Below are 22,094 nucleotides of genomic sequence, written 5' to 3' on the forward strand. Positions count from 1 at the left end.
GCTGATTCAAAGGTCTTCTAAAAGGAACCCATTTTGTGGATTTTTGCCCAAGCGGTTACAAAATGGCTGCTCTGATGACAAGGATCATTCACCCCACAGACAGAGACTGTTCTTCTGTCACCAGGACTTGTCTTTCTTTCTTGTTCATTTACTAATACAAATCTCTATTTATGAGGAGGATAAGACTATCAAGCCCAATGGTGTTGTGACAGGTACCCCACAGCCATCTTTTTTGAGGAGGAATTTGAGAAGAAGCTGAGGGAAATGTTTTATTTTTCTTAGATGGAGAACTGAGGGAAAAGGGATATCTTGAGGGAGAATTTTACACTGTTTCTGTCAACCAGTTTCTGGTTTAGGGAGCACTTGACGGGGGGGGGGGGAGAAAGGTGTATTTGATAACACCACATTTCCCCAAGTCTTTGAATCTCGCATAGAAATGTTTTCAAAATGCTCCTAGAGTGCTTCATGGGAAATTATTGAAGAGATATATATGACTGCAAAGCACTATGTAATAACAGTACTCAGCTGTTATATAACCAGGGCCGGTACTGCCACTAGGCAGTGTGGAACGACTGCCTCAGGCTAATGATTTGGGGGTTTCATAAGATGACAGCAAATTGTTAGTTGCTCACTTTATTATTGTATTTTTACTCCCAGAGAAAAGTCTCAGTCTCAGGTGCCAAAATAGCTTGGCTGGCTGTAGGTACTCTGTGCACATTAACCAGGTGTCATCTTGCTGTCCTGTACCAAACAGCAACATAAACCAGTCAGTTGATTGTGAATAAATTTTCTTGGACTGGTTGCAGGAAAATTTCTTGTTGGGTGCTAAATAAAACACTGAAGGGGTGTGGGGAGCAGACTAGTTTCTCACATAGGCAAAATGAAAAGAATACTGCCTGTCCATTTTGCCTTGTATCTCAGGTTCTACAAATGCTAGAAATTTAACTCATTTTTGTTGGGGGTGTTAAAGTTGGGAATCTAGGGATTATGATTCACACACACACACTGAAAATATGTATGCATTCCGCAGTACTGCCTGGAGTAGGCTTATAGGATATGCTTGTTTGCTTCTCAATTTGGCCCCTGCCTTCTGACCTAATGTCTATTTTTGTTTGTTTGCTTTGTGTCCTTTCTGTAAGGAGGATGTTTCCAAGTTACAAAGTGAAAGTCACTGGGATGAACCCCAAGACCAAGTACATCTTGTTGATTGATATTGTTCCTGCAGACGATCACCGGTACAAATTCTGCGACAACAAATGGTATGTCTTGAAATGACACAATTAAAATCACCCTAGCAGATCTAGAGTGGCAGCCTCATCCGGATGGTAGTTCAGTTTTGGTGGTGTAGCTTGCAACAGGAAGAGCAGGAAATGTCTTTGGCAAAGCAATCTTTACTTACCTCTTCATCCCTAAGCACCTCCACACTCTCATTTTTGGGAACTTGTAACCTGCACAGCCTCTACTTGGCTTTGCAGATGGGGGCAGGTTTGAGGCAGACTTCCCCTCCATATGGAGCAAGTATTGGAAACATCAAAACACTGATCCTTATACTTTGAATTAGAGCATTGTGGCTGTATTCTGGACACCATTAATGCATTATGTGTTGTTCTGTGCCAAACTTTACACACCCACTGAAAACTTTTTATGCAAGCAATTAAGACTATCTCTTCCCACATTTGCTAATAGATGTCTGATTTTAACTTTTTATATGGCTTTTATTGTATGGTTTTATAAACGTTTGCTGTAAACTGTTTTGATTTTTTAAAAATGAAATAGTGGTATTTATATATATTTCTAAATAAGTGGTTTTTAAGTGGAGCAAGCAAAAGTGTGTTGGTTTAAATGCTCAGGGATGCCCTGCCTGTGTAAACAAGGACTGCTTTCGGTTCAATAACACTGATTGGGAAGCTGCTTCAGATATCCCAGATACTGTGAGCAACTCGTAAACAACAGTAGCTGCTTATTCCTGAGGCTTGCAGACTTGGTCGCTGCAAAGTGGCCTTGTGCAAAAATGTTTATAATCATCCAGTAGATGCTATTCACCGATTATTCATCGGTGTACTTAGGATTTTGCACCTTCAAAGGTTAAAAAAAGTTATGTCTACAACATGCAATTTAAAGCACATGTCTTTCTCCAAATGAATCCTGGGAACTGTAGGTTTGCTAGGGGTGCTGGGAATTGCAGCTCTGTGGGGATTCTTTGGAGGAAAGCCCTGTGCTTTAAATGTATTGGTGTGGATGTGACCCAAGCTCCCTGCCCTTGAAGTCCTTACAATCTCATTGTTGACAGTGAGGAAAAACAACAGATGGAAGAGCTAAATGACAAATGGGAGAAAGTGGGAGTGATAGTTTTTGTTTCAACTGGGGTTACAATTTGGGATAAGGATTAAGGAGTTACCGTAAGTCGAGGATGTCACCATAAAGTTTTGAGAGAGGATATGAAGGAAGGTGAGGGGTGTGTGCATGAGATATATATCTCCAGGCTACATCTCTTAATTGTGGGAGTTTTGCGTGTTTAACTCTTAACCCGCATTCTCCTTCCACAGTCTCCTTAGTATTGGGAAGGTGCCCACTGAACACTTATTATGACCCTGTGTGTGTGTGTGTGTGTGTGTGTGTGTGTGTGTTTGTAGCCATTGCTTCTTACTGTGAACTGTGGGTTGCAGCTGCTAGGACAGTGAATAGTCTTTCCCAATTCTACCTAGAGACACCGTGGATTGAACCCAGGCCCTTCTGTATGCAAAGCAGGTGCTTCCTCTAAAAATAAAGATCTCATTTGTCAAGGTTCTGAATTAAGGGCTGATTTAAATAGCAACATAGGAAACTGTCCTATACTGCATTAGACCATTGGTCAGTCTACCTCATTATTGCCTACACTGGCTGGCAGTAGCTCTCCAGGCATTTTGGGTAGGAGGTACTTCCTCAACCGTACCTCAAAATGCCAGGGATGTGCTCTACCACTGAGCTACAGCTGGTGGCAGACAGTGAATGCTCATCTTGTTGGTTTAGTGAGAAAGCTAGGGCGGTGAAAGGGAAGGAAAGTCTTTTGTAGCAACCTGGGTTTTCAACTAAGCTGGAACTCTTGCTCCGCAAATGAATTGTGGGAGTACAGTCTATTTCACTGGACCAGATCAACAGTACTAAGGAAGCCTAAGAGATGACAGATGGAAAGGCGAACGTGCTCAGGGCTTCATCTGAGGTCCAGCTCTGGAATATAATTTCCAGTGCCAAAGCAGAGCCTCCGGAAGTCATGAAGTAAAAATGGAAAAACACAGTGATGGTCTCCATCAAATCTCACAATTCCACCTCCCACCTTGTACACAAAGCTTGTCAAGCTTTCAAAAAGCACTGGGGGGTATTCAACGAAGTTTCACTCAGGGTAGACTCATTTAAATTAATGAACATATCTAAATTGGGTCCATTAATTTCAATATGTCTGAGAAAAACTTTGTTGAATACCACCGTGTATGTGTGTGTGTCTACAAACCATCCTTGGACTTATCTGAAGGATGGTAAATTTAAAGTAAAGAAATCCAGTTCAGAATATCAGTTGGGTGAACTATGGAAGTAAAGAGCAGAGACCTTTTCAAACTACCCCCAAGGCTGTTTAAAAATCTTTAGGTTAAATTTGTTGACGTTGCTCTCTCTAAAAATAAAGCATACAATAAAAATACAAGACTCGCATTTCATGGCTGGTGTTTGGTAGTTGAAAAACAAAGTGTGGTTTTTTTGTCTTTTATCTGCTGTATTTACTTCACAATCCATCAGATTTCTGCTCTGTCCTTCTTCACTCATTTAGAAACCTTTTATGGTTATGATTTTGTAGCTGTCCTTGAATGGCTGGAGACGTTGGGCAAAACATATCGTACTGAATTAAATATACAAATGAACACCATAAAACTAACCTTTCTGCGTTTGCTCCCCTCGCAGGATGGTGGCAGGTAAGGCTGAGCCTGCGATGCCTGGGCGATTGTACGTCCACCCAGATTCACCTGCCACAGGAGCCCACTGGATGCGCCAGCTGGTGTCATTTCAGAAGCTAAAGCTCACCAACAACCACCTGGATCCCTTTGGACATGTAAGAGAAATGCCTATATATTATTACAGATGATGTTTAAGCTGTCAAAAGATTCCATCTGGGAAGTTGTGCAAAACTTGTTGCAGCAAAAACAGCAAAGGGGGTTTTGGAACCTTGAAGATTAACAAATTCATTTTTGCATAAATTTTGTATGGAGTGGAGTCCAGTTCTTATGCCATAATAAACTGGTTAGTTTTCAAGGTGCCTCAAGAGCCTTTGATGTTTTAGGACTACAACTCCCATCAACCCCAGCCAGCTGCAGGTCCCACTCATGCCAATGGTTCTTGTGCAGAATCTCTAACTCCAGGTTGAGCTTCCAGCATAACTCTACACACTCTTGTCACTGGCACCCGGGATCTGCGTAGCCTTATAGTTTTGATATTTGTGCCAGACATTTTTTGTGAGTGTTGTCTTTGATTTCCAGCAGCAGAGGATTCAAGCGTGGCCACATGTGAGCATCAGATTCTCTTTCTTAAGTATCTCAACATTTTTCATTGGTTGCTGACACTGTGTTGTCTGTTTATCCATTCATATTTGCATATTTCTCTTGGGCTTTGACTCATTCTGCAGTTTCCTGTTTTCAGCCAACTGAAGCCTTTGATGTATAATACTTTGTAGTGTGCTCAGAACTGATGGTGTAAGTCAATCAACCCCCCCCCCCCGGGTGTTCAGAAGATTTATACACAATATACAGGGTATTTTTTATTTGGAAAATCTTCATGTGCAGAGACTGGAAAAGGATGTGACCAGTGGTTTTTATAAGTGCAGAACCTTCTCCAAGGCACAGCAGTGGGCCAATACATTGCTTACTTATTGGTATATCATTGCAAAGGGTACATCTAACTAGTGCATATGGGAGCATATGAGTATAAAGGGGTCTATGCAATTCTTAGCAGCAGGATATTAACTCAATTACTTTCCCTATATTTACATTTTAAAGAGTTATTTTCTTCCTTCCTCTTTACCTACCATTACCTGGGCTGCTAATATACCACTATTTATGTTGGTTCAATGTGAATGTTCATTTTGGCCACAACCAAACAGGACGTTTTTTGTTGGCATTGGAACCTGGATGGCTTGAGCTTCCTGGTATTTTGTTGTTGCGTAGGATATAAAGTTTTCGACATAGGCATTCCCATTTTCCACTTTCTGCATTCAAGCACAACTGATTCAGAGTTGCATTTTGCAAACTGCTCTGACTCTTGCCTTATTGACAAAAAGGTATGCAATGGAGTGATCTTGCCTGTAGTTTTCCCCTTGAAAATTCACAAGTCAAACATGGTTTTTAAAGCTCTGAGTGGCTCAGAGTCCAAGTTGCTGCAGATCTACCTCCTCCAATGCCAGTAGACAAACTGGCTATGGAAGGCCCTCCCCCTGGAGTGATGTCTGTCCTCCTTGTTTGTTTCTGTCTATCCAACTCTATACGGTTTGATACTGTGTTGTCTAATACCTAACAGCAGTGAGCAATTATGTGTCTTTACATTGGTACCTCGGGTTACATACGCTTCAGGTTACAGACTCCGCTAACCCAAAAATATTACCTCTGGTTAAGAACTTTGCTTCAGGATGAGAACAGAAATCGTGCTCCGGTGGTGCCGCAGCAGCAGGAGGCCCCATTAGCTAAAGTGTTGCTTTAAGTTAAGAACAGTTTCAGGTTAAGAACAGACCTCTGGAATGAATTAAGTTCTTAACTCGAGGTACCACTGTATTTTATTGTTTTATCTTTGCTGTGCATCACCCTGAGCACCTTCTGGAGGAAGGGCAATTCATAAGTGTAATAAATAATAAAATCAAATTTGCATGCATGAACAGCTTCCAACATAGGCTGCCATTCCTCCTTAGATGTAACTGTGTTTAAAGCTGTGTTCTGTACACAAGACATACATGAATAAGCCATATTATACCGGTCTGTCAAACCTTTGTTAAAATGCGTTATAGCCAGGGACAGGTTTTGGAAGATTTTTGGGTGAGACACTCTCCGTGGTGATGCTTGCTTAATTTGTCCCATGCCTAGAACAGAAATCAATTCAGTAAATATGATTGGTATTCATTGCTTCTGTTGCTTTCAGCCTGCAAATGATACATGATTACACCTGCCCAGCCCCGTTTACATTGTGTTTCTTTTTCATTGAAATGAATGGGCTGGAATAATATAATAGCAACATAACTTTTGTCATTAATCACATAAATGATGAAAGTTATGTAATTTCAAAACTGAAACGAATAAAGTAGTTTTTGGCAGAAAACAAACTGCAGCAGGTATCGGAAGAAGTGTGCATGCACATGAAAGCTTATACCCAGAACAAACTTAGTTGGTCTCTAAGATGCTACTGGACAATGTGTTCTGCTGCAATCGAAATAAATAAAAAAAATCAATCATTACCACTGACAATATTCCATCCATTTGCCATTTGGGTAGACTGAGGTGCTTCTTTTCTGATGGTGGAGCTTCTCTCTGTTGCTGGGTGGAGGGAAATTTCTGTCCCCTCCCTCCATCTGCCCCAGCAGGGCAGATTGGGAGTTTGGAATGCTCCGTTAATGAATAATCTGTGGATGACTTCATTATGCCTCCCCTTCCTGAGAAGAGTGTGGTCTTTTCCATCTGATGTGAACTTCGTAGGCTTCATTCATCCTGACCTGGGTCTTTTTCTTGGAATAACCGAGATTCTCAAGAAGCTAAAACAATTTTTGCGTGTGCCTTAAAAAAGGAAAAGAAAAGGCACTACAGTAGGAGAAGCCAACACTCTTCAGTGGCAGATAGTTGAAGAGGCATTTATCAGCCTCTAAATGTTAGACATCCTCTTAAGCCACATCTACTTAAAAGCAAAATCCCTCCTCTTGGGGTAAGACATTAATTTATGTATTTCAAAATCTTTACATGCGCGGAGATAATCAGCCTGACAAAAAAACCTGATTTATGTGTGCGTCCTGAGGGTGGCTAGGGATATAACAAGCTTAACTCTTTTGACAGATATTTGGGCTTTGGATGATTCCCTTCTTTTCTTTCTTTGGAAGGGGAAAAAGGGGAAGCCTTTTTGAAACATACACAAGTCAAAAATGCTGACACAACCAAAATGTATTCATTAATAATGCCAGATTTATTTAAGCTGCTGTGGATCCAACTACTGCTGGAAAATGATACTCCATCCTTCACAATGCGATTGGAAGGGAAATTCAATTAATACTATTGCACATACATTGCCCGTCAAGAAAGACTCATCTATGAATATAATGTCTTCAAAATGTGCAAAATAAGTTTGTACATGCAGTAGGCTGGGGAGGGCATTAATGATGTCATCTATCAGAAGTGTGATATGTTTTCATAGGGGTACTCATTCATGAAAGGAATTCCAGTGTCAGGAAGCTGTAGATGTATAGGATATGGTTAGAACAGAGAGGTTGGGAGATGCCTTGGCCAATCAAAAGACAGGACTTGCCAACCACACAGTCCTGGAGAGACCAGCTGCAGTTCATAAAGCACATCTGGAGCAATGAATTTCTAGATCACTCAAGCAAGTGGGCCAGATAATAACCTACAGGGGAATGGGCACAAAGTTAATGAGGGTTGGCAGAAGGTAAATTCCCATCAGCTGGTAAATTGCCGCATCATTTTTGCAGTAGATTGGCAAGGGTTTCTAGATGGTGGGCTTTGGAGTTCTAGTAAAAATCTGAGGTAGACCCCAACACCTGCCCAATGCCCTGTTAGCAGTTCTGACCCCCCCCCCAATCCATTGATGACTTGGAAATTGCAGGTCTTGGCAGATCACATATTGATTTTCCACTTGTAACAACTCTAATGCACTGTGCTAGCTGCTTTATGATTTTTACTTGCATCTTTATTGCTGCTTTTATTTTTTATGTTGTATTTTATTGTACTGTGTTACAATTTGAAATCTATGAAATTCAAATTGTCACACAATAAAATACTATATATAAAAGTAGTTGTTATATATTCTATTACAATCTGATTTCCATAGAATTCAAATTCCATTGCATTAAAACACAAGAAACAAAAGAAGCAACAAAAATACAAAAAGGTTTCAATCTGAATGTTTAGTATGATGGGTGTGCCATCTCCTGTCTTCAGCTACAAATTCACACACAAACACTGCAGATCATGTGAATGTAGCTCATGGACTGCTGTTGGTTTGCAGACCACAATTTAGGAACTCCTTCCCATGTTCAACTGCAGGACATCTAATGCACTGTCTCTGGCTGTGTCCATTCCACAGAGAAAGGAGGAACCCCCAATATCAACTGCTGTCATGCTTTGGAGTGACTCATTGCCTCCTTGCAGAATCAAGGTCTCTGGGGAATGAGGCAATGCTAGAGTCCAAGCCAAGGTGCTTAATGAGAGGGAATGCAAAGTATCCCTAGTGGAGAAACCAAGCCAATGTCAATTCCAGGAATGAAATTGGAGCAGTTTAGGCAAAAAGGAGGAGGCAGCAGCAATAGTGGAGCTGAAGAAACATAGAGAGCTGCCTTAGTCCAACCAATTTGTTCATCTAGTTCAGTACTGTCTACATTGATTGGTAATCAGTTCTCCAGGGTTTCAGCAGGGGTATTCCCAGGCCTATCTGAAGATACCAGGGATTGAATCAAGGACCTTCAGCATGCAAATTACAGTATGCATGCTATCCTTGAGCTACAGCTCTTACCAAAATGTGGCAGAGCCAGGGATCAAGGCAAGAAGAAGAGTGGGCTTGGAGTCGCGTCACACAGAAAGTGTGTCACTGCATGGTCAAATCTATCCACAGGAAGAGGAAATCTTTAAAAGCAGCATGCAAGGGAAGGAACTGATCCTGGGTAGAAGAAAGCATGCAGGAGGCTGGGGATGTATGCCAGATTATTCTTTTCTCTAGTTAAGTCCCACAGCTAGCTACTGGGAAATACACTGTTTTCAGGAAAATGACAAAGAATTTTGTGGCAACTCAGATTTATTATGGCATAAGCTTTTGTGGACCAGACCCTTCATCACAGTGACAATTCCTTTAAAGCAAAATAGTTACAGTAACTGATTAATATGCCAGCAAGAACATTTTGCTCTCTGGAAAGGAAGATTCTTGATCCAAGGTATGATGGTACTTCTTCCCATCCCTTGGGCATTTGGTCAAAATTGGAACAGTTGGCTTCTGCGGCCCATATTTATCTGTCTACAAAGAGGCAGTTCTTCTCCCAGTTGATGTACTTGATAAATATAAAACAAAATGTACAGCTTGTATTTCCTTCCACTGCCCAAAATGAGGAAATGGAGTAATTCAGTTGACTCATTAGACCAAATGTTTGAAAAGAAAGTAAAAGACAGAGAGCATGTTCCAGAGGGATTATACTTCAGTTATATGATTCCTTGGGAGAAGCTATTAAAATTGTGGGGCTGGCACACCACTGTCTGTTGTTTTGTATTAAATGGGTGATTGTCATGGCAACTTTTGCAGTGTGTGACACCTGATCTCCTTTGGAGAACCAATGAACTCTCTTAAAACAACTCCCAATTTATTTATTTATTTGCTCTCGGGTCAACATATTATGCATTGATTTCAGGGAAAGTTCGCATTACACAGAGCAAAGTGGCCTGATCAAACGTTATGAATACTTAACGTTAACTTAAGAAGCCACATCTCTTTCAAATTCAAAAATGTTTATCATTCTTAGGAAATCCAAAGCAATGCTTTTAAAAAAACAAGAAAACAATTACTATATGGGCTTCTATCCTGCCTTTCCAATACCTTATCAAGTTAGTAGTCTGTATGGCGCTATAAATGTAAGCAAGACTGTGTTCCCAAAGGTACATATCTAGTGCTAGGGAGCTGAACTGGTATATAACTCTGAAAAATATATATAGATCGATATTGGCTAAACATATGTTTGGAGAGGGGATATGTTGCGGGGAGGGAGGGGCCGAAGGTGTTTTATAAGTGGCAGTACATTTTGAAGTTAACGGTTAACTTTAAACTGCTTTAGTTCGTAGAAGGAACTCAAGTAACAAAAATTGTGCCTTAAGAAAGAGAAAATGGACAAATGTTTAGGGGGGTGAAAGAGCCAAGGGCTAACTCTCATGTATTGGAATAACCCCTAATTTGATGTTTTCTGATCATGTAAAACTGCTATTGAGGGAATGCCCATTTTAGGGTTCAGGTGCTTAACAAAAACAAATCTCTACCTCCCTGCAGATGGAAAGCTGTATATCAGGGTTTTAACCAAACTTTCATGACATGCTAACTTTCCAGGTGCAAATGTTAATCTGGGGGAACGCTGGAACAATTTGCTCTCTAAAATACTACAGTCTATGAAGGACTGCACCGGGACCCTAGGGTGATGGGTGGGAAAGAAAGAAAGAATAAAAATGCTATTTGGTGCTACATCCCAAGTAATGCAAGGCCCTTTGATGGGCTTTACTTAGCACTAGCATCACCAGTGGAATTTGAATTGAGTTCAGTTCAGTTCAGTTCATTGATACTACATATGATTCATGCTTTGTTTTCTTACAAAAGAAGAGTTCCAAGAGTCACTTTTGTCCACTAAGAGCCTTATTGCATGGTGAGTTCCCGGCCTGCCTCCCCCCCCCAGCAGAAATAATGACACAATTATTAAGGTTAATGGGCTAAATAAGGCCACAACTTTATTGGTTACAGGTGATGAGCGGTATTGGCTTAGGCATTGGTCCTAACCAACTATATCCGACTTCAGCCCGTCTGCTTGAAGTCCAGGAAGGGTTAACCACCAGTAGGGGAGTCCTGCTGATGCACATCAACTAGGAACTCCCCTGGGGTTACCGATCAGGGGTGTGCCTTAGGCCCTCACCTCACCAGGCTTCGGACAGGGCCACGCCTCCCGGAATCCTTTATCGGACTACCCTTCAATATGTGGGGCAGGTGATGGCACTACCTCCCCTCTTCCATCTACAGAACAATACCAATGCCTAACCGCCAATACCAATGAAGTTGTGACGATTTGCTACGAGGTAGGTGAAAACCAAGCGGCTGGTACCAATTTGCCAAGTGGAAAAATTCCTACCAGGCCCCTCAACGGCGAACAACCAAGGTCCATAGCAAGGTCAAGGAACGAAAACCTTATAGGGCGGCAGAGTGGGAAAAACTGGAACAGCTGGCAGGCGGCAAAGAGGGAGATCCCTGGCCGCCTCCTGCCTTTAATAGGGCAGGCCACATCCCCATAGCTAGCCAATTGGCTGGCCAGGGGATGACATGGCCGGGAATCCCCCCAATCTCGCGGGGTGGGGCCGTGAAGCCACAACCCCACCTCCTCTGTAGGGCGGAAGTGGCTTAATTGGAACAGGAACTTAGTCCAGGGGCCAGCAACCTGGCACCCACCTGCCTACACAGCCCCCTCCCTTGCCTCTCCCCATGACTGAAATTACGCTCGAAATAAGTGATTAGGATGGTAGTGTGTGCTTGGTTGTGGTTTGTGTGTAGCAGCACCCACAGTTGCTTTTCCAGTTTGCAAATGTGCTCGAAATACGTTGTGTTGTTGATATTCTTACTACTACAGTACTACTATTACTACTACTAATTTTATTATTTATAGGTAGCCCACCTGGCTGGATTTCCCCAGCCACTCTGGGCAGCTTACAGCATATTTTAGAAGCATTTGTTGGGAAGTAGCTTATAAATCCTTAAATAAAGCTCATCCACATTTCCGTTTGCCCCATGATTTCTAGGCATGAGTCTGGAGATTTTTCTTTCTTTCATACTGCCACTTCCCCCGGGAACACCCACAGTTCACTGCTGAATCACAACGAACATCAACCCACAGAAAACCCAATTGACGTTCATTCCAATTCAGTAGTAAACAGCAGGTTTCCCCAGAGAAAGTGGCGAGACAAAGGAAAATCTTACTGGACTAGAAATCACGGGACAAATGGAAATATGGATGAGCCCAGAATCACTTTGGAATCTGTACGAAAAATCTGAACATTCATTCTGCACAGGCTTCTGAGTGCCTGTCATGACGCAAACTTATACCCAACCTGACAGTTTCTAATAACCAAATGGTTTGCACTTTACTTGCTGAAACAAAGCTTCTGTTCATATGGGTATTATTTACACCAAACAACGAGCTCCTCTCATGACGTGTGGAAGTGTTCCCTTTTTCAGAGCTAAACCTTTAATTTTCAAATTGGAGCATAGCTAATTGGGGGTTTGGATCCCACCAGCTTAAAGGGGAAGTTAATGCAAAATTGTACAACCAGGCCGGGAAATGGGTCATGGGGGTAGGGATGGGCAAATCTGTCAGTTTTGGTTCCTGTTTCTAATTTTTCCAGTAACTTCATTTTCCTAGATGGCCGGATCAGTTTGCATTTTTCTAAAAAGTCCTAATGAAAACTCATCAGAATTTTGGTGTGTAGTTCTCCTAGTAAACACATTTTTGTTTGATATTTTCACCAATATATGCATTTATGCACACTTTGCCACAGCATGTGCATTTTTGTACACGTTACTTGGCTGGAGAACTGCACTGCAAAATTTTGAAAAGTGATTTTTGAAAGAAGGCTGTGTTTCAGTTTCTTGCTTTAGAAAGTCTGGGTTTAGCTGGTTTGTCTTTTAAATGTGAACAGAACTAGATTTTTCTCTCATCCCTAAATGTGAGCGTTGCATATTTGCAGGCTCATATTGCATCTACCTATCACTACCAGTAAGTGCCTGCAAAAATCTTGGCTGCATTACACCTGAGCTAAATAGGAGATGTTTGTGTGCTCAACACCAGGATGTTTGTTGTGGTATCAAAATCACCGTTTGAAGATAGATTTTCAGATGTCCCCCAGTGACATCATTGTTACTATATTGGCTAGTTCCCCACTGCCAAAGCAATTTTGTGGTTGCTGTTTTAACTGCGGTTCAAAATTCAAACTCACAACTAAATGCATTCCCCACCTGAGTATGAAAATGCTGCAGGTGACTAATGATCAGTGGGAGGGGAGGCTGCTTGAGCTCCAGGTGTGCTCATAATACTTGGACTGAAATCTAACCAGCGTATCTTTGGCAGGTTCATGCCCTAAATTTTGATGGGCAGGGGGCAGTATCAGGAGAGGTGCTTGTAGCAAACAGTATTTATTAGAATGAATGTGACAAGTGGCCTGTGCAGAACTATTCAAAACAAAGTTTATTCCCATGCTATGTTTATTTGTTTCTCCATTCATGTTTTTTCTGTGACATATCCTACCACATTTAGTTTTAAGAGGCTACATAGGAAGTTCCTTATACTGAGTCAGACCATTTGTCCATCTAGCTCAGTACTGTCTGCTCTGACTGGCAGTGGTTCTCCAGGATTCCAGATAGGTAGATTCTGGCCCCACCTGGAGATGCCAGGGATTGAACCTGGGGCCTTCTAAATGAAAAGCACGTGCTCTACCACTGAGCCACGGCTCTTCCCCAAGTTTGATTCACTTTATTTATTAAATGTGTAAGTTTTCATGGTCGGCAGGCTGCATGCGAAGCCGCTGCCTTTTAGTCGCGTCATTCTGCGCAGTCAACTCCCCTAGTGCACCAGACACTCCATCCCTTGTCAGCCATGAAATTCCTCCAAGTGCTGTAGGCAGGGCAGAGATGCAGGACTCCAGAGGCACGCTGGGGCAGCTTAACGACTAATGGAGTGTGCGCCCTTTGCAAAGCTCCCGCCAACTGGCTCCAACCCAAAACTTTAGGTAGGTTTTACGGGTCACAGTTGTACCTTTTGGAGTCTCTGTAAAATATCCCTTTGAGCTGGAACACCATCTCAGCAATACTGATTTGAGGCAGGCAGCCTGGGCTGCTGTTTCATATGCCCCCCTCCCTGTTTGCTTCTAAAAAACACTTTGTGTTTAAGAAAGTAGTGCAGTCCAGCTGATGAGATTCAATCGAAGATCTTGAAAGTGGATTAAAGCATTAGACCCAAATGGGAGCTGGGCGCCTCAACTCTCTTGGTATGCTTTGGAGCTCCTGGAACTTCTTCTGCTGCTGGAACATTTACATGTTACGAATAACAGTGGAGCGAGTGAGGAGGGGTGCAAAATTATGGCCTGTTTTAATAGAGCGTTTGGTGAAGGGAAGGTGCTTTACTTTGATCTCTGTTTCTCGTCTTTCTTTTTAAGCAACAAGAGATTGCTGGAATCTCCATATCCTAGAGGTTACCAGACCTTGGACAACATAAGTTTGGCTGTCCCTGACTTAGAAGTTAGGAGATAAGATAAACTGCAACATTTTGCTGCAGCAGGTCCCACTATTTGCTGTTAGTAAATAATGCCATTACAACTTGAAAATCTCATTAAATATATTTTAAATTCTCATGAACAATAGAAGTATAATTAACTAACTTCCCAAATTAACTACAGTGATTACTGTTTTTGGAATTGATTTAAAAATCTCCTCAGTGTAACTTCTGGAGCTGTCCTCCGGTGGTTTGATATCACAGAGCACGCCAAGTGAAATATATTTTAATAACAGCCTTAATAAAGCAGCCTTCCCCTCTTCCTTGGTCAAAGCTCTGTAGCCAGACAGCAGCCAAATAGTTAAAAGAGAACCCCATACAAAGCTGATAAAATGCCACGCTGCTTTCTCATTCCTCCTCTGGGAGGAGAGGGGAAGGCTGATCTGGAAAATGTCATCAATAAAAACTACATTTAAATGGTATATCATGCAGCTGGCTACTGTGGGCAGAATTATATGCAGTCAGACCAAAAGGGCCTTAAAAGAACTGATCCTGCCATAATGGTGCTGCTTGACCCATCTAGCAAAGAATAGGCTTCTGTTTTCCAGCCCCACTTTCCATCAGCATCAAGATTGTGAACATGGCTAAACGGAAGTGGAGGGGCCTCAGTCAGGTTGCTGGATGCTCTTTCTGCCTAGATACCATTAATGTGCAATGATTCTCCCCAGAACACTCTGGGGGGTATGGGCCTCTGCAAGTGGGAGGCAGGGAGAGAAGGGGGCAGTCCCCCTCTTCCCATATGAACCATAACCCCCAAATCCCCAGCTTTCCTTAAAAAAAAGAGAGTAAATTTCTAGCATTTGCAGAACCTGAGATATGAGGCATAATTTACAGGCACTATTATTTTCAATTTTGGGGGTGAGAAACTGCCCTATTTTACTTTGTCCTCCCCCCAGGCAGAAATTCCTGTGGATGCCCATGGCTATGGGGTCCTTATGAATATATGCAACTGTACCTTGTACATACATATGCATGTGTATATATATATATCTGCCTGTCTATCTTTAAATATACTATATGGTGATGGGCAAATGAGTCTATTTCTTGTCTACTTCACTTTTGTATTTATTTCTTACAATAGTAAAGGTAAAGATACCCCTGCCCATACGGGCCAGTCTTGACAGACTCTAGGGTTGTGTGCTCATCTCACTCTAGAGGCCGGGAGCCAGTGCTGTCTGCAGACACTTCCGGGTCACATGGCCAGTGTGACATCGCTGCTCTGGCGAGCCTGAACCAGCGCAGCACACGGAACGCCGTTTACCTTCCCGCTATAAAGCGGTCGCTATTTACCTACTTGCACTTTAAAGGTGCTTTCGAACTGCTAGGTTGGCAGGAGCTGGGACTGAGCAACGGGCGCTCACCCCGTCACGGGGATTCGAACCGCCGACCATACGATCGGCAAGTCCTAGGCACTGAGGTTTTACCCACAGCGCCACCCGCGTCCCATATTTATACAGTGGTGCCTCGCAAGACGAAATTAATTCATTCCGTGAGTTTTCTCGCCTTGCGATTTTTTTCGTCTTGCAAAGCACGGTGTCGGGAAAGTTTTGGAAAAGCTTCAAAAATCACCAAAGTCTTTAAAAACCTCAAAAAAGGCTACCACACCGCGTTCTATGAGTTGCTCCTCGAAGTCAAGTCGCAACTGTATTAACGGTGTTAAGAAAAAGGAAACAAACTTGCAAGACATTTCCGTCTTGCGAAGCAAGCCCATAGGGAAAATTGTCTTGCGAAGCAGCTCAAAAAACAAAAAAACCTTTCGTCTAGCGAGTTTTTTGTCTTGCGAGGCACCACTGTATGCAATTTGAGGCAACCTGGCAGCCCTGCAAGCTTATCTTGCCACCCTGCTTCTCAGGACCCAAGTAGGAGACTCAGCAACCCTTTTCCATCCAACTCTTTCCCATCTAACATGAGTAAAAAGCTACACTGGGCAATACTAACTCTCTCCTCTAATGAAAACAGACCCACGCAGAGGATGCCTTTGGCCTTCCATCATTCAGTGAAAGTGGGAATAGAGCAGCTGGTATTGCTGTACCGTCAAGTGATGGGGGAACCTCTTGCAATGAGTGGATGAACTGCCTTAATACTGCAAAGGGGTGGGACGCCCCCCAGCCTCTCTGCTTGCTGTTGGCTAAGAAATTAGGGGGAAAGGTGAGGAATGTTTCTGTGAAGGGAAAGAAAAATGAGCAAGAGAATGAACAGGCATAGGATGAGGCAGTGCTTTTTTTTTCTAAAAAAATGTTTAGGGGTACTCTCATTTTGACTTAAGAAAATCACCATTTTATAGTTCAAATCGGAGAAAATAAGTACAAAAGCACAACGTTTCACAAAATGTTTAGGGGTATGCGTACCCCCAGAAAAAAGCCACTGGGATGAGGAGTGGCAACGGTAAAATGAATACACTGATTTGTGATTGGAACTGTTTGCATTGCTTGACTGCTTCATCAATTGCCATAATTCCTTGGCCCATTCCTGGGCCTAATTCAAAGTGTTAGTTTTGATTTTTGAAAAAACTCCTAATGACTTGGGAGCTCAGTGCTTTAAGAAATGACCTATCTCCACATGCCCTTGTCGATACGCAAAGACTTTCAGCCGGTGCTCTTCCCTGGGTTCTGTAGTCTGAAGGGGTTTATGCTGCTTTTAGAGTTTGTTCCTCTTGTTTTTATGTTTGTCTAAATTGGTTTATTGGGTTTTATCAATCAGAATTTGTTTGAAAGGCATGGTTTAAAAATATGCTATTGATGAAATAAATAAATTGAAAGCAACCAGATACGTTTGTTTGGCTTCAGGTCTCAAGAGTTACATCATTATTATTTTTTACTCACACACAGGAATGCAGACTCCTTCCTACTTGAAATCAAAGCCAAAATTCACCATAATGTTTTAAATGCCTTTCCCTGCTCCTATAATGCACTCCAGTTGAATACACTTTGTTGTACAGTATTCCTAATGAGTTCCCTTCTTGTTTTCCTTTCCTCAGATCATTCTTAATTCTATGCACAAATACCAGCCAAGGCTGCACATTGTGAAAGCAGATGAGAACAACGCATTTGGCTCCAAGAACACAGCTTTCTGCACTCACGTGTTTCCAGAAACATCCTTTATATCCGTGACATCCTATCAGAACCACAAGGTTTGTGCCACCGTGGCCCAAAATGTCATTTTGTTTTGTGAATTTGGTGATATGTTTGGGGTGGCGGCAACAGCAGGTGCAGCTTAAACCTTTGGAAAAGAAACTCCACCAAAGTAGCATTTTTCCATTGCTTGTCCTGATGAGAACTTTACTGCTCAGACTGAGAGGTTTTAGTACGAGACAAGTAACCTTCTCTCGTCACTTTCTTCACACTGTGACTGGATCATTCCTACCTAATGGTTGGTAGTTCACACTTATACTTTAATTATATCGATTCCTTCTTTCTATTCTTCTGGTGTGCCTGTAATAACCTCATTGCTCAAGGGTTCCAGTCTTCTCCTCATATTGTTTGTCTTCAGGTTTTGTAGATTCGAGAAAACTTTGGGACATTATTAGGTGGTTAATCTCCAACTCAGTTTTACTCAGTGTAGACCTGCTGAAATGAAGGAACCTAATTTGGTCACATTCATTAATTTCAGTGGGTCTACTTTGAATAAAACTTAGTTGAATACCACCCAATGAAATGGAGAGAGCTTTGTGAAGTTCTTTATTTATATTGTAAAAAAAGGAGCAGCATTGCTAAGGTCTTGGGTTCGTGGGATTGTGGTGCATTGGGGTAGCTCCAAACCTCTGTGTTAAATGGAATATGTGCACCATTGTAGTCATTACGGATGATACCCCGCCTTGCAGGCAGGTTCTCATTAAAGGCTGATTTCCTGTAAGAGTGTGTAGGTCAGGGATGGGCATTTTGTGGCCTTCCAGATGGTGCTAGACACCATCTCCAGACTTTGGCCATGCTAGGAGTTGAGAGTCCAATAACTTCTGGAGTGTGGCAGGTTCCCAACCCTCGGGGCCCATGCTCAGAAATCAAGCTATTGCCTTTGGAAAAAATTGCATGGCCAAACTGTAATCCAAGAATGTTGGGCCAGCTGGCAGTGAGCCCAAGGGCAGACAAAAGTAAGGACTACTTCCCACAAAGAGTAATTAACTTACGGAGTAATTGGCTATGAAGTTATATGGCTAAAAAAAAAAAAGATTGGACAAATGAACAGAAGCGGTGAAACATACAGAGCAGATGCCACTATTTGCTAAATAGAACATCTGTGTTCACAGGAACTGTGCCTATGGGGAATAGAGGCTAGGCAGGGCACATCACACGGGAAGGATGTTGGCATTATGCCAGGCATTATGCCAGGCCAAGGTGGGCCTCCATCCAGGAAGGCAGTCTTTTTGGTTCTTAAAGGTTGTGTCAGAAGACAGGCTCTGAATAGAAAGCACCCACCCACTTGCCCTATGCTTGGTTTTACCAAAACCCAGAGGATGCCATTCAGGAAAGGAAGGAAAAGTGTACTGAGTGTGTGTATGTGTGTTTAAAACAGGTATCTTGGCAGTCACAGTGAGCCCAGTAACTAATGAATCAGAGGCCATAAACTCTCGGATGTCATTCAAAACAGCAAGCAAACCTAATAATGACTGGTAAAGCCCAGCCATAAATCTACAGTGAAAAGTAATTACGGTATATGTATTTAGGGAGACATACAAGGAATGTTACTATAAAAGCAGTTAAGAGCCTGCCTTGCGGTCAGAACATGAAGGAAAAGAAGGATTTTTTTCTTTTTTTGAGTGGGCGTGAGATTGAGAGAACTGGAAGGGGAAAAACACAAAATGGATTTCAGCTCTTGTTCTTGTGGTAGATTTACATGCATTTTGTGAAGGTTTGGTCTGATTGGATGCATGTGATACAACTGGAGTCTGAGTCAAGATCTGTACTGACTGAGAATTGGCGCTCCAAACCACACACTATCTGTGTATGTGTGGAGTGTGTGTATGTGTGGAGTGTGCGTGCACTATCTATTGCTCCACAACCTGTAGAGCAGGAAGGAGAACAAACTTCAGACTTGTGGGATCGATGTCTTTTTTTGGAGGGGAGGGGTGTGTGTTAACATCAAGATCCACCAATTGGAGCCAAGTGAGGAGAAAAATGGCATGGGGTGTGTGACTGAACATAGACCTAAAATTAAGAAAAAGGTGTTCGAGCACATGTTTAGCTTTTGATACCAAAACTGAACTTGGCGCCATCCCCCACCTCCCAACCCCAGCTCTAGTTTTCCTCCAAGTATTCTTGGTTTCAAGAGTCTAATTCAGGGGTCAGCAAACTGTTTCAGCAGGGGGCTGGTCCACTGTCCCTCAGACCTTGTGGGGGGCCGGACTAGATTTTGGAAAAAAAATATGAATGAATTGCTATGCCCCACAAATAACCCAGAGATGCATTTTAAATAAAAGGACACATTCTACTCATGTAAAAACACACTGATTCCCAGACCGTCTGCGGGCCAGATTTAGAAGGTGATTGGGCCGGATCTGGCCCCCAGCCCTCAGTTTGCCTTTTAGAGGGGAAGCCTTTTACTTGTTACTGTTAAACACTTGGGGGGCAGAAACGTTTGCTGATCTATTGGAAATCACCCAGGCATCTACCAGTAGATTCCCAGTCTATATTCTGCCTGCTTACAGCTGCAAAATGAATGAAGGGTTCCCAGCTTGTATCTTGGGAGAAGGTGCCCAACAAAGCCACAGGTTTGAGCAGCTGTTTAATTAAGGGCGGAAAACATAGAAACTAAGTTCTGTTCAGACCAGACCCACTTAAATTAATGGGCATAAAGTTAGATGTGTCCATTGATTTCAATGCCTCTACTCTGAGTTAGGGATGTCGGAGAATTTCAACAGAAATGGGAGCAGAAATTGCTGGCGTTTGCTTATTCTTCAGGAACAGAAATCCATCCAGCAAAGAAAATTGGTATTTGCAGCTACTGCTGTTTTCAGTCTGCTAATGATGCATAATTGATGTTTCCTGCCCCCAATGCATTGCATTTCCAGAGTCAGACTTTGGGCTCTAAGATTTCAGCGGCACCCTGTGCGATGTGAAAATTCAGGGACCCCTGCCTCTCTCACTCTGTTCTACAGTATAGATGTGGTGCCCAGTGCAAGCACACTGGTCACACTCCCCTAAAACTAACTGGCATTTCCTTTGCATTGAAATGAATACAGTGGTACCTCGGGTTACAGACGCTTCAGGTTACAGACTCCGCTAACCCAGAAATAGTACCTCGGGTTAATAACTTTGCTTCAGGATGAGAACAGAAATCACGCCGTTAGCGGCGGCGGGAGGCTCCATTAGCTAAAGTTGTGCTTCAGGTTAAGAACAGCTTCAGGTGAAGAACGGACCCCCAGAACGAATTAAGTTCTTAACCTGAGGTACCACTATAGTGTAGAATAGCACAACGATAAGGTAATGAGTTACATAAAATTCTGCCACAGCAGACAGCGATATGAGTAACATAGTTTTTGTTAGAAGCTGAACTGCAGTCGAACGGAAACAGTAATGCATGTAACAAACATGAATTGGAACATAAATCAGTGCCTTCTTGCATCCTTATTCTGAGTAGGTATAACTTTGGATGTAATCCAAAGCAATTTCTCCCAAACTGCGTGTCACAGGATTCAACCAAAAATGTTGACAATCACAAACTTTACAGCACAGTGTGAATTTCATGAAATCTGTGCCAGATTGTTGGGCAGGGGGAGAAATCCCTGATCAAGGAAGGCATTCAAGAGCCCTCGTCCTCCTGACACCGTCTTTGACTCGCTTAACCCATAGCAAAGTTGTCAGTTGTAAAGTGAAGCTCTCCAGAAACAGTTTTGTCTGGAGAGGCTTTATGGAGAGAGATCACCTTGAGGTCTCACTTAAAATGTCAGTATTAGGGAGAGGGTCGTATTTCTACACAAATGACCCAGAGAGATGTACTGGTTTCTTGACACCCAGCTTAAAAGCTCTTTTCCTCACAACTCCATTCACAAACAGGAACAGTTGCTGGCTTTGGTAACTTCAAGCAGCTGAGGCATACCTTATTCCAACTCACAATGAACTGTATACTGTTTGGGTACTGTGAGCCTCATGAGCTAACCAAACGAATCAGGGAGAGCAGTTTTACAGCACTCTGGCTTTGTAACTTCAGGAGTTTATTCCATTTCCCAAACTAAACAGTGGACTCTGTGAGGCGGGAGATGGAGAATACAGATTGTTGAAACTGCAGCAGATTGCTGAAACTGATTCAGAATAAGGCAGCAAATGCATCATAGGGCTGACACTAGCAGCTGTTTAGTTCAAATCTGAGGCTGTTTGGTAGCCACTTTGAACTCTGCCTCATGCTTTCCTATTTATTTCAAACACTGATGTGCCATTAAAATGTACAAGACAGCTGACAATGGTTAAAAATAAGAAAGACATGAGATTAAAAACTGCAAAAATGGTTTAGCTTTGGAGACAATGGTGGTGAGATACTTTATAGGCAAGAATGGCATCATTCTATGCAATGTGCTGGTAGTCTTTATAAAAATGCTGTTTTTTATTGTGATATGAATGCAAGCCAGCTTAGGAACTCTTGTAAGGACTGAAAAGTGGGGTAAAAGTGATATACCAGTATTTGATTTATCTTCAACAATATTGACCCCCCATTTAGTTGCCCCACATCTAGTTCTATCTTCAACAGTACCACTCAGATGCATCAATACAAGAATGGGCAGAAATTAGACTAGAGTTGGTACAGTTAACTAAATTTAGACTCTGGACTTAATGTTTTTTTTGGGGGGTGGCGGCGGCAGTGGCTGGCAATGTATGTTACTTCACTA

At 42.4% G+C, this 22,094-nt stretch overlaps 2 protein-coding genes across 27 annotated transcripts in view; one reads left to right on the forward strand and one right to left on the reverse strand.

Annotated features, from left to right (window-relative positions):
- The window catches only part of TBX4 (T-box transcription factor 4), a 126,488-nt gene that overhangs the window by 91,837 nt on the left and 12,557 nt on the right, over positions 1-22,094 (forward strand). For 23 of the 24 annotated variants that reach the window (XM_083479904.1, XM_083479910.1, XM_083479920.1 and 20 more), the window contains 3 exons: positions 1,140-1,259; positions 3,931-4,078; positions 17,256-17,408. In XM_083479904.1, the coding sequence (XP_083336030.1) occupies positions 1,140-1,259; positions 3,931-4,078; positions 17,256-17,408 (421 nt within the window). Of the gene's footprint in view, positions 1-71; positions 213-1,139; positions 1,260-3,930; positions 4,079-17,255; positions 17,409-22,094 lie in introns of those variants that run through there. The other variant, XM_083479919.1, reaches the window with a different exon arrangement.
- The window catches only part of BRIP1 (BRCA1 interacting DNA helicase 1), a 225,737-nt gene continuing 207,743 nt past the window's right edge, over positions 4,101-22,094 (reverse strand). For 2 of the 3 annotated variants that reach the window (XM_083479765.1, XM_083479762.1), the window contains one exon: positions 4,101-6,776. In XM_083479765.1, the coding sequence (XP_083335891.1) occupies positions 6,706-6,776 (71 nt within the window). In that variant the 3' untranslated portion in view covers positions 4,101-6,705. The remainder of the gene's footprint in view (positions 6,777-22,094) is intronic. The other variant, XR_014520059.1, reaches the window with a different exon arrangement.

Source organism: Podarcis liolepis, assembly GCF_965112155.1.
Source record: "Podarcis liolepis genome assembly, chromosome: 16".
NCBI classification, from domain to species: domain Eukaryota; kingdom Metazoa; phylum Chordata; class Lepidosauria; order Squamata; family Lacertidae; genus Podarcis; species Podarcis liolepis.